Source organism: Staurois parvus, unplaced genomic scaffold, assembly GCF_062004578.1.
Source record: "Staurois parvus isolate SC_StPar_1 unplaced genomic scaffold, SC_StPar_1.0 ptg000601l, whole genome shotgun sequence".
Taxonomy (NCBI): Eukaryota; Metazoa; Chordata; class Amphibia; order Anura; family Ranidae; genus Staurois; species Staurois parvus.
Window position 1 is genome coordinate 922,201 of NW_028318397.1, and position 12,430 is coordinate 934,630.

At 40.9% G+C, this 12,430-nt stretch overlaps 1 protein-coding gene across 3 annotated transcripts in view; it reads right to left on the reverse strand.

The window, feature by feature from the left end:
- SF3B1 (splicing factor 3b subunit 1) overlaps positions 1 to 12,430 on the reverse strand; it is a 134,867-nt gene that overhangs the window by 50,634 nt on the left and 71,803 nt on the right. For all 3 annotated transcript variants that reach the window (XM_089692692.1, XM_089692694.1, XM_089692693.1), the window contains 4 exons: positions 10,759 to 10,880; positions 4,986 to 5,183; positions 3,345 to 3,446; positions 2,725 to 2,904 (listed from right to left, as the gene is read on the reverse strand). In XM_089692692.1, the coding sequence (XP_089548818.1) occupies positions 2,725 to 2,904; positions 3,345 to 3,446; positions 4,986 to 5,183; positions 10,759 to 10,880 (602 nt within the window). The remainder of the gene's footprint in view (positions 1 to 2,724; positions 2,905 to 3,344; positions 3,447 to 4,985; positions 5,184 to 10,758; positions 10,881 to 12,430) is intronic.

Below are 12,430 nucleotides of genomic sequence, written 5' to 3' on the forward strand. Positions count from 1 at the left end.
ACTGGGGACTGCCAATGGCTTAAAGAGCCTCCTGAAGTACCTTATGCCTGAAGATGGGACCAGATGAGGACTGAAAAAACCTGGTAACACTTAAGCTTGTATGATGGTTTGTCTGAGCCACCAAATGATGGTGGAGCTAGAATCAGGTCCTCCTTTCCCAGGACCATCAGGAATGTCAAGAATACAGTCTAATGGAAGCAGTAGCCAGGAAATGGAGGGAGATCTCCTTATGAAAAATTGAAGAGACAAAAACGGATGGAAGAATGACTTCCTGGTTGAGATAAAAAGCCAAACATCTACCATAAAGAAGGACCATTGTTGACTTTTTTTTTTTCTTTTTTACAAATGATATATATATATATCATGGAACCTGTTTATTCACACTACTTAGAAACTAAGGGACAGATATGAACTGGATCAAATGCTATATGAACTAAACATTTCTGGGTCTTAATAGGACAAGACCACTAGTTCACCTCGTCTGACCTAGATAATGGCAACAAAGAACACAAGTTTGTGAGTGAAAATTAAAGTATAAATATCTTGATAGGCTGAAAGGGTGCTAGCATTCTCTGGGACAAGATCGAAGTGCTGAAATCTGATCCTTGATGGTACTCAAAGCCAAGCGCTGATCCAGGCCCACTTGTAGAAAGGCCAGAAAGAGTTTCACTGAGAAACACCCAAGATGGACATCCTATGCCTACGTGAATTATGCCTTTCAACAAATCACCACAAGGTTCAGCACTCCTATACAACAATGTCATCTGATCAGGTCAGAGTACCACATCCACCTAGGCCATCAATGGAGTTGCCCTCCATCTTGACACTGCGATGAGGAAGTGATGAAATGTATACATCAGGCTGTACTAATCCCATGGAACAACCAGATCATCCACTGCTTTAGTCAAGAGGGTCTATGCATCTGGAGATAAAAACTTGTACAGCTTGTAGAACCTGATGGTACACAATCTGATGTAACGCAAGTCATGGAACACCTCTGGTTTAGGGACCACTCACCTGGATCTAGGCACTGAATGCTGAGAAATGCTGAGAAAATATGCCTTCCAATTTTCCATGTCCAGAATGTAAATGGCTGAGAAGGCTGGAACAAAATTCTGTCGAATAACATCTCTTGCCACAGCAAGACTTCAGACTCCTCCCTGGTGGTTGATGTATGCCACCGCTGTGTATTGCCTGACTGAATCCTAATGGACTACCTTTTAGTTGGGGTATATACCAATGCAGGACAAGCAAATTGTCAAAAGCTCCAGAATGTTGATCATGTGACAAGATTCTGCAGTCCCCTGAATCAACATGGTGTTCAGGACTCCTCTCCAGACAGACATGCTGGAGTCTGACTAAGATCTTTCAAGACATCAGAAAGGACTTCCCTCAACTTTAGGAGCTGTATTACTAAGGAGGTAAGGACAACCTTGTCTTTGGTGGCAGGCAAATCATTCTGTTCAAAGACTGAACCAACTTGTCCCACAATAACAGAACACAACGTTGTGGAGATCTAGAGTGGAACAGGGCATATGGGATTGCCTGGAATGAGTTTACCATTGGTCCCAGAACTCTCAGGCAGAAAGAGTTGGGTAACTTCTTGACTGAAGAGTCCAGAGACTTGGAGCCTAGAGAAGTTTTTCCTGTGTAAACCCCACCCCCGACAAAAAAAACCCAAAAAAACTCTGGCTTGAGCTTTGTCTACGGAGAGATATTCCAAGGAATGAATTGGATAGTTGGATCAAGCACTGGCTTCTAAAAGATTCAGGATCCAATAGAAACTTTGCAAGATTATAGATGTCCATGCCATACTGTTAATCAAACAATTGTTTAGTTAACGCACATTCTTAACGCAAACTGGAATGTAACAAAGCTAGCACTTTGAGGTGCTGATGTTAGGCCAAAAGGCAGGAGCACAAACTACGTGCTGGGAGTCAAAAGCAGAGAGAAGGACCACTTTTGGAGTTTAGGAACTGAACAAGTTGGAAGTAAAATCCCTGGAACCATTCTAAAGCAGGTACTGGGGTGATAACCCTTTCGTCTGGAAGACCCACAAGGGTTGCATGGAGATCTGCTAATCTGTGTGGTGACATAAGCAGGATGGAAAACATGACCAGAGGAAAGGAATTCTAGTTTGTAGCCCATTGAAACCCCCTCCCTCACTCAAGCATTCAAGATGCCTGACTGATGAATTGTTTGCAAATGTTATTAGACATACCCCCACTCTGGAAACTGGAGGCATCCCTTCACGCTGAGGAAGGCTTGTCTAAAGGAATTGGAGAGATGAGGCAACCATTGACAATCCATCCATGCAATAGCTCAAGGCAGCAAGCATGAGCTACAGATGCTTCACAGTTAAAGGGTCAGATTAAATTGAAACCAGATCCCCTCCGATGGCCTTATCCAAGTCAAATAAAGTTGGATAGTACAAAGACACTGCAAAGGCAGGTTCTAAAGCAGGGTGCCAGTGAGAAAAAGGTTCTTAAAAAGGGCCATTAACCGCTTATCAACAGACACATTAAAACGTAGGTGCATCCTCCCAAGGGATGGAAGAAAAAAATCTTTAAAGCTGTAAAGTGCCAACCCACTGCCAGGGTATTTTCCATTCCATTTCTAAACACACTTCATATTTTGGGCAACCGAACCCCAAATATAAGGTTGCAGAGTAAAAACATAGCTTAGATTTACATTACAAATAGATCACTAAAACATTTTACATACCTTGTGTACATATGGTCTAACCAAATCATCAAGTTTGTACAAGATTCTATCAATAACTTTAACAAGCAAATGCCGTTCCTGGTCTTCAAGTGTTGGAGACATTAGCAATGGTAATATTTGATTGAACAATGGTCCAGCTCCAAATTCCCGAGCTTTGTCTGTAATCTGCCGCAGTGCTGCCTAATAAGAAATTGTAAAAAAAAGCTTAGCTTGAGAAAATTGAAGACCACAACATTCAAAACTCACTTTGTGAATACATTTTTAGAAACCTTTAATAATACTACATTACATACAAACTAAAAAACACCCAAAACCAATTTATATGGCCTAAAACTCTCAATGTTAGAGCGACTATGAGCAACAGCCCTATAAATCTAACTTAAAATTCACAAAATGTTTGTGCTGCAAAGAAAAGTTGATCTGGTGGCTACAATATCTGCATGTCAATGCTTTTAATTCTCTATATTTTGCAATGTGACCAAACTTAAATGGTACAAATGATAAGTTACCCAATAGTCTAAAATAAAATAACTGACTAACAGAAACATTCACACTATGTTCCCTTTTCTAGCTACATTGCACATTAAAGGGAAAGACAACATGACAGCAGCAGCATATACCTTCCTCATGGGAGGTGTGCCATTCTTTATCTTCAGCAGTAGCTTCATAATTTTTCTTTCCTTCTGCTCTTCTGGACTAAGTGTGGATTCATCAACATCAACCTAGAAATTTGGAAAAAAAAAAAAAAAAATTTTTTTAAATCAGATACTTAATGCTGAAACACTCTCAACCTGTGTATCTTAAGATAGCCATATAATTATACAGATATCCTTATTACAATGAACCTTATCTGATCATTTTAATATTTTTTTTTTTATTAACCGGGAAAAAAACAAAAAAAAGACAAAAAAAAGACAGCTGTTAATACAACACACTTGACCTAAATCTTAGCACAGGTACAACAAAAACGCTTTCATGAGATACAATGCAATCTTGGTTTTAGATAGCAAGTGAATTGCAGAACACACAGTTGTTTGCTCATCTAATGTCACTTCTATAATAAGAGCATACTAGACTTGAAAACATGCCTATTGTACATTTGTATAAGCAGCTACTTACTCTCCCCTAAAAACGGTCTACTCTAAACAAAGATGTTTAAATTTAGTGGGATTTGAAGAAGGAATTAGGAGACAGAGAGAAGGCAACATGACCAGAGAGGGCAAGATAGGGAGGGCAAAGTTGGAGCGTTTTTTTTTTTTTTTTTTGGTGAGAGAAGTAAAGGGGAGAAGGTTAAACACAAGAGCTGAGCACAAACCATAGATAGACTAGGTAGAGCGGGGGCTGATCAGTTGAGGGAGGGTAGAAGATTACATGGTTGGAGAGTGAGGAGGTGGAGAACATTGCTATTAGGTGGGAAGCATCTGATTATTATGTATGCATTCATTGACGAAGGGGAGAAAGCATGGAAGCTGATCATGGAATGCATGAGACAGGATGGAAGCGGATCATGAACTAGGCATAAAAAAGGCAGAGTAGAGGCTAATCATGATTGGGGAAGGAACAGAGTGAGGTCATAATGGTCAGGAAGGGATGAGCTAGGGTGGATGCTAATAACAATGGTGGAAATGGGAGCACAGCAAAAGCAGTAGCAGGGGTGGGGCATGAATGTAGAGCTGATAACAGAGAAAGGCAGAATAGAAGCCATTTGGAGTAGTGGGGAGAAACCGAACAGGAGCACACTTGTGAAACAGCAATTAGACAGGAGGGACGTAGCAGTAGAACAGATGCCAAATGATGCACAGCATTGGTACATTCAGTACATTGCAATTACCCCAAACAAGAAGAGGTATTTAGCATTTCTAGGACTCCATTTAGGAAATTTAAGGCAATATTTCAAATGTGCCAAGGAATATATTTCTACTATAGTATCTAGGGAACAGCATTCAAAGATAATCTACTGCAGGAGATGGGACTCAAAACTCTAATCTAAGGTCCCCAACTCACATTCATACATACACATACTAGGGCCAGTTTAGACAGGAGCTGATTAACCTAACCTCTATGGAGTGTGGAAGAAAACCAGAGTATCCGGAGGAAACCCACACAGGCACAGGGAGAACATGCAAACTCCAGGCAGGTGGTGCTGTGGTTGGGATTTGAACCAACCACCCTAGTGCTGAAAGGCAGAAGTGCTAACCCATATAGCCACTGTGCTACCCCAAACTAAAAAGATTAAAACACACACAATGATTATCACTTACCAGCAGTTTATCAAAGTACTGAATATCATCTGGTTTAAGGAATGGAAGATTTCCTGACGGTTGATCACTGACATTTTTCATTGTCTTGTCTTCAGCAGGCATATGAAAACCAGTTAAGCCACCCAGGGGTGTTGGAGTCGCAGTCAATTTACGCGCTGGGGTACGTATTGGGACATATCCAGCTGGTGGGGGAAGAACCTGCAAAAAATAAGAAGAAATTAGGATTTTCTGGGCCAAAAATCAAGATGGAATCTTAAAAGTGCAGCTCCAGTCAAAATTAAAAAAACAAAAAAACAAAAACAAAAACAAAAAAAAAACAAAAAAAAAGGGGGGGGGGGGAGGGGGTGGGAACAACGTCCAACGTCCGCTTCCGATTGCCTAGGCCAGACTTTCTCAACCAGGGTGACCAGGCACCCTGGGGTACCTTGGCAAAATGTGTAAAAATTGCTCAAAACTTAAATACAAAGCCACAGGTTTTCATTGTGAACCATAACGACCTTTTAGCCGCCGGCGTCCTGACAACCAATGACATCAGCTGATGAGGATGTCAGCTGCCTGCACGGCATCCTAGTTTGATCTTCCCCCTTCCCCTCTCCATCAGTGCTGGGGTCACATTAGCTCAGTCATGGAAAAAAACTGAGGGAGAAGAAAAAACATTAGAATACTAGTCAGTACTACCAGTGTGAAAAGGCGTATTTTCTTTGGAAGAATAAATCTCCATCAATATTGGGTGCCCAAAATATATGGATGTTACTATGTTGTGTATTAGAATAGTTTTTCACATTTTAAAATGCGGTGCCCTTTTAAAATGGACACTGGGTGGAGCTCCGCTTTAAGTAAGCAACTGTATAATCTGATTTTACCAAGAACACTTCTACGATAGAAACAGCCTGGGATAAATAAAAAAAACCCTCTTTGGAATCAGACCTTAATACACCATTACACAAATTTGTATGGGTCCAGCACTACAATAAAATTCCAGACTGATAGGCTTGTAAAGTTATTTAGGCATATGGGCAACACTCCCAACTGAGCTTGGTTAAAAGGGGACTTGTAGTCTAACATGGAAAAAAAAAAAAAAAAAAAAAAAAAAAAAGGACCTGACTACCACCCCCCCCTCCCCCAAGTGAAGTCAAGTAAATTCAAGTTTTACCCTTCAGGTTACTGAAATATAAGAAATCATTGCTGATTACGCTGGACAACTCAGTTTTGTGCCAATATTTTCCTCCAGATTACATAAATCAGCTCTGTGTGCCGAAACTCAATCTGAAAATTTGCTAAAGAGAAATCTAAAATTAGGAGTACAGGGGTCCTAAACTGGTCATCTCCTCTAGAGAAGCTGATTCAGGTCAAATTCCTCCATAGAATTTACTACACCCCTCAGACTTCACACAATCTACCCTGACTGGAACCCTGTTTGTCCCCGTTGTCGTATACACACAGGGATCTTTTTTTCATACGTTTTGGTTATGCCCCCGTTATGGCCTATTGGTTTGAGGTTTTTGCTAAGATAAACCTCTGGTTATATTTGTCACCACCCCTCTCGCTGGAGTTGTCGGCCTGGGAGGCGCTGGTGAACGTCGCTTTACCAATGCATAAACATACCTACATTAAATCGGGGTTGTCCTTGGAAGTATGATAAAGAGTAGACACCATGGTTGTCTGAACACTGATCCTTTCCCTTCTCCCCCCATGTCCCCCTTTCGTAGGGATCTTTTATTTTTTATTGATGGTTATGGCTGTGGGGTAACGGGTGTACTACTTTGCATTATTATCGCACTATGTCTGTCCCATAACTCTCTGTGCCTCCCTTCTCTTTTTTCTCCTCCCCACGTCTATCTTTGTCCCCTCCCTCCTCTTCCTTTGCTCCCCCCCATTAAGCTTGCTAGTTAGGACGTGGATTTGTGCAGTTAGCTTGTGGACGAGGCTAGGATTTTGTTTTGGAGCTTCTGCCTTGCTTATTTTGTGGAACCCCTGTACAGTGTACTGTACACTGACACTGTATAAATAGACCTGTAAATAGCACCAATAAACACTGCACTGTTTGTCACTTCATCACTGGAATGGTATCTGTGCCTGAAAGGGAGCTCGCCCAAGGAAGCTTTGACCTACTACCTATTTTCTAAATGTAAATACTTGCAACTTGGACACTAGAATTCATGCTCTTAAATTATTGCCAAATTAAAGTGGTAGTTAACTCTTCTGTAATAAAATGTTACCTACAGGTAAACTTATAATAAAGCCCCTTATGATAGCCGCCACACAAGCTCTGAACAAGCGGCATACCAGTGCCATTGCTTCAGAGCACTGTGCCGCAGCCCGGCATGCGCGCAGGAAAGAAGTCACCGCGGTTTAGCCAGAGCTTGCGAACCCGGAAGGAAGACCGGGTGAAGACGTTAGCCCCAGGGAGCCGTGACAGCACTCCGCTTGAGGGCTTTGTTTCAAAGCAAGTCCTTCATAACGTGCTAGTATGGAATGCATATTAGCACATTATGACTTTACCTTGCAGGGGGTGGTTTTTTGGATGCGGTTTACCACCACTTTATTATACTCACCATCTGAAATCTAACCAGAGTCATTTAAGACATTTTGTTAGTGAAAAGAGATATTCAGCTGAATATCATCTATAGCTGAAAAGAGATTTCAGGTATAGATGAACTTCGGAAGGGCCAAAGCAACTACTTAATTTAGCAAACTCCTGATCTGAAATCGGACTGGTTCCATGTGTGCATTCATTACAGTACAAAACAAACTCCAACAGGAATCCTGGAATTTTCAATTGTTCTGTGCAAAGTGGTGTGCAATTTTTTGCAAATCGGGCAAACTTATTACCTACAGTGGATATAAAAAGTCTACACACCCTTGTAAAAATGTGAGGTTTTGAGATGCCAAAAAAACAGACCAGGAAAAATCACCTCTGAATTATCCCACTTTCTGTGAAGCCATTCAAAAAGAACCCCAAAGTACAATGCTGCCACCGCCATGGCTCACTGTGGGTACGGTGTTTTTTGGTGATGCAGAACACTGGTTTTGCACTAAAACACACCTTTTTAGGAATTATGGCCAAAAAGTTAATTCTTGGACCCATCAGACCATAACACATTTCCCCACTTGCTTTTGGCAGATATGATGTAGGTTTTTGCAAAATGCAGCCCGGCTTGGATGTTTTTCTGACAAGACCAAACTTTTTGGCCATAGTTACAAAAATGTGTTTGGCGCAAATACAACACTGCACATCACAAGAAAAAAAAAAACAAAAAAAACCAAAAACATACCTACAGTGAAGCATGGTGGTGGAAGCATGTTTTGGGGCTGCTTTCATAAAGCTGCAACTAAGGTTTTAGTCAATGTGGAGAAATGGCTTCACCAGAAGATCAAAGTTTTGGAATGGCCCAGACCTTAATCCAAATTTGTGAGGTGACCTGAAGAGGGCTGTGCACAGGAGATGATATCACAAGCAGACAAATTTGAATTGCTTTTTTGTAAGAAAGAATGGGCATAGATGTGCTATACTGAGACTATAAAAAGAAATAAAACCTATGCACTACCAATAAAATAGTATAAATTAATAATAAGGGTGTGGAATGCCAAGTAGCTCACCTCAAGTACAGACCCATACTCTCATAAGGGTCTAACAGCGCTTATTGACAAATCTATATATGACTCTCCAATCCTGCTGCAACCTTCGCTCCTCTCCACAGTAAAAACTCCAACCACATTGTCACATGAAGAGAAGCTGTGTCCCATACTTGTACAATGGTTCTGATTAGATTTGTACAGTAAATCTTGGGTGAAGCTTGAGGACAGCGAAGCAGATCTGTTTAAAGGGGATTTATTGTATTGGATCCAAAAATTTGACAATTTGGCCATGTGGATGCTGTTCATTATACTGAGGATGCATGGACAATAGCTATATGCACTTAATGGGACTTAATAAAGTAATTTTCACATTGTGATTGTGTTTAATATGAGCACATTTACACTTTATCTTAGGTTATTAGCACTTTTATTGGTTATCGGTAAATTTACTACAATTGAGCACTTTTTAAATACATATGGATATGAATTCACTTTGATTGTTTTCTATTTGATATACATAAGTGTTGATTAATGTAGTGAATGGATATACCGTGATTTATATTAATAGTGCTATACTTCTCATTGCAATTAAGAGCAAGCACCACGCTTTCCTTTTTTAAACATCTTCATAATAATAGACTCCCACCCCAAAAGACGTAACACTGTCATAAAGTTGCTTCAAAAAAGTATTAGTTTAAAGGGTTTTTATATTTGTGCATTCATGTTATTCATATAATGTGTTATTTCACACATTATAGGTCACATTAAATTTGTGGGGGGAAAAAAATTTCAGAAGGGATTTATCTTGGTCTGATTATTTTACATAAACCCGCCATTTATACAGAGGTATGTAGACTTTTCACATCCACTGTACCATCCAAATTATAACTTATTATAAATTTTACGTTATCACTTAAAGTGGAACTTTAGCCATTAACTCTAGACCGATCACTTCATGCTGGCCCCTTTTACAGGTATAGCCATGTAAAACATTAAAAATAAGTGCCTGTACTGTTTAAAATCCAGTAATGCACAGCTTTAGTTGTTCCCTATTCTCTGCACTGTGCTGATAACTAGAACATTGAGGAAGCTGAGCTCCAACAACCTTAAAGTAGAACTACAGGCAAAACTTTTTTCTTCATTTTGGATAGAGCGCAAGGGACGGCTATAGCCACAGTCAGATTTGTGTCTCATATTGGAGATTTCCATTCACTTCCTGTCCCATAGTTAAATAGGAAGTGGAAGGAAATCCCTGCAAATTAAGAGAATCACTTGGGGAACCCCCAGGCCACCAGAACTAGTGTCTCTATTGGAGGATTTCCCCCTCTACTACTTTTCTGGGAACAACCCAAAATGTGGGATTTTCTTTATTTTTCATTTTCAAAGATGACAGTAATAAGGACAAATGGAGAGGGTGAACTTCCTTAACTGGGGCACTATATCCAAAACCTTAAGTATAACTTAAGGCAAAACTTTCTTTAAGATTCACTAATGCTGTGAAGGGGGAGCAACAGGAACGTCAGCCTGTACCGCGATAAACAGATTGGGAGAGAGAAAAGCAGGAGAGGTGAAATGTCAAAATCTGCTGCCAGGGGACACAAGAGTTAAGAGTTAAGCAGCCTATAGGTTAGCTTTTTGGTAAACCAGTGTGTTGAACGCATTAAAAAAAAAAAAAAAAAAAAAAAACACTATTCCTGCATCCACACATTCGATCTGGATGGAGGAATCCTCCCCACTGAGCTAATGATCCTACACATACATGGATCGAAATTCGACCGATCTCAGAGAAACCAGCCAAATGACGATCTATGTATGACCAACTTTACAAGGATCAAAAGTGGCATACTCTGGCAAGAAGAACAGAGGCAATTCTGGAGGCAATTTACAGCACACACTAGTTTCGGTAACGCAATTGATGAATGTGAAATTTATGTTCTTTTGTTAAAGAGCCTTAATTGTTATCAGACTGTTACGGGTAAAGTTCTGCTTTAAAGGTCATCGAGTCTCACAGTCACGATGTCTACAGTGTGCAGTTTGGTCCCTCCAAAAGAATCCTAACCTAACTGGAAACATTTCCTCAGATTTCAGCAAATATAATATTTACTGGCCATCAGCTTTAGAAGTGATTAGTTTCTTCTACTTAGGAACATGCAAAAAGAAAAATTCAGCACCAAATTATTATATAAAACATTACCTTATAACCCTCTGGAAACATGGCATCCAATTCATCATCTGAAAGTGGGCGATTTCTTTCATCAATTTCCCGCTCCCAACGCCATGCTTGAAGTTGTTCAGGAGTCATACTCATAATGTGTCCTACAAAAAACACAACATATAGTTTATAATAATCTTTAAAAACCCAAAGCAAGAAAAAAAGCCAAAACAACATCTATCCAACATCAGATGCACACCCTTAGCAAATTAAATTTAATGTTTATTGTGGTTATAAGGATAACATTGTTATCTGGGGAATCTCTCAAAGAGTAAATAGATTTGTAAAATTTAAATTTCTACAAACATATTTTTGGGTTAGTCTTTCTAAAGATCAACTGTTAGGGACTGTTCCCCTTTTTCCTCTTTAGCAGTGTCTGAGGCAGCCATTTTTGGATTACAAAAAAAAAAAAAAAACTCCTATTTTTAGGTTTTTGGGACTAGCAACTAAAACACTTCTTTTTTTACTGTATTACAGGCATTTCTATACAACAGACAATTAACTGTACAGTCACAGTCTCTGCCCTTAATGAGGTTACAGTCTAAGGCAGGGCTTAAAATTTCAAGTCCTGAGCTACTAGCCAGGCCTTAGGAGTTACTCACTCACCAGTTGCTCCACCCATCTGCTACCCTGCCACGCCCCTAATCCCTCCCCTAAACATGCCCGCGTACATTTTCTCATTAAATGACACTGTTAAATGTTTTATGCAGAATACATTTACAGAAATAAAATATATACCCTCCTTCACCCCCCCATAGCCATGTCCTCTACCCACTTTTCAAAAAAAAGAAAAAAGGGTGAGAGAGAAAGAGGGGGGGGGGGGGGGGGGAAGGGGTGCAAAAAAGGGAGGCGATTTGTATTTCTGCTACTCACAATTATGACGCCACCCCCCCCATAATTTGAGGTTATAATGCGCACACAACCCCCCTCTTAGAACACATGGTCTCCATTATGGTACAACGTGCCCCCCCCCCCCCCCAAACACACACAGTGTCCCCTAGTACATAAAGTGAATACAGAGCCCCCGCCACAATCACACACACACCTCCCCTCTGGCTCTCTCAGCCTGTCACACTCCGCTTCTCAGCACTCCAGTCACAGGCAGTTCTCCCCCTTCCTCCCACTGTTACATGATGAGTTCTCACCAGTCTGTGAAGTGTCCTCCTTGTGCTCTGCTAGTCTCTATTTCCTCTCACCGGACCGGACTCAGCACACTTGCACAATCCACCCTGCGGCCCTCCCCATCCTTTCAGGAGCCTGTCATAGGACCTCCTAAGGACTCTGGGCCCTTGGGTAGCGTGCGAGTGCCTAAATGCCTGAAAGCTAATTCCGCCTCTGGTGCCGGCACCCCGCTCCATATCCATCGGCTGATCGATCTGGCCCTCGCCCCCATGTTATTTCCACTCGCGAAATGCGAGCAGGCGAGTGAACATTTTAAGGCCTGGTCTAAGGTCCTATATCACTTACACATGTACACACCAAACACACACCAAACACACAATTCGTACAGCAGCCAAATAATCTACCAGCAAATCTTTGAAGTGGGGAAGATAGTACCCAGAGGAGGAAATCCTGCACAGTGAGAACATGCAAACTCCATACAGATAGTGTCCTGGATGGGATTCAGAGGTCTCCAGTGCTGCAAGGCAGAAGC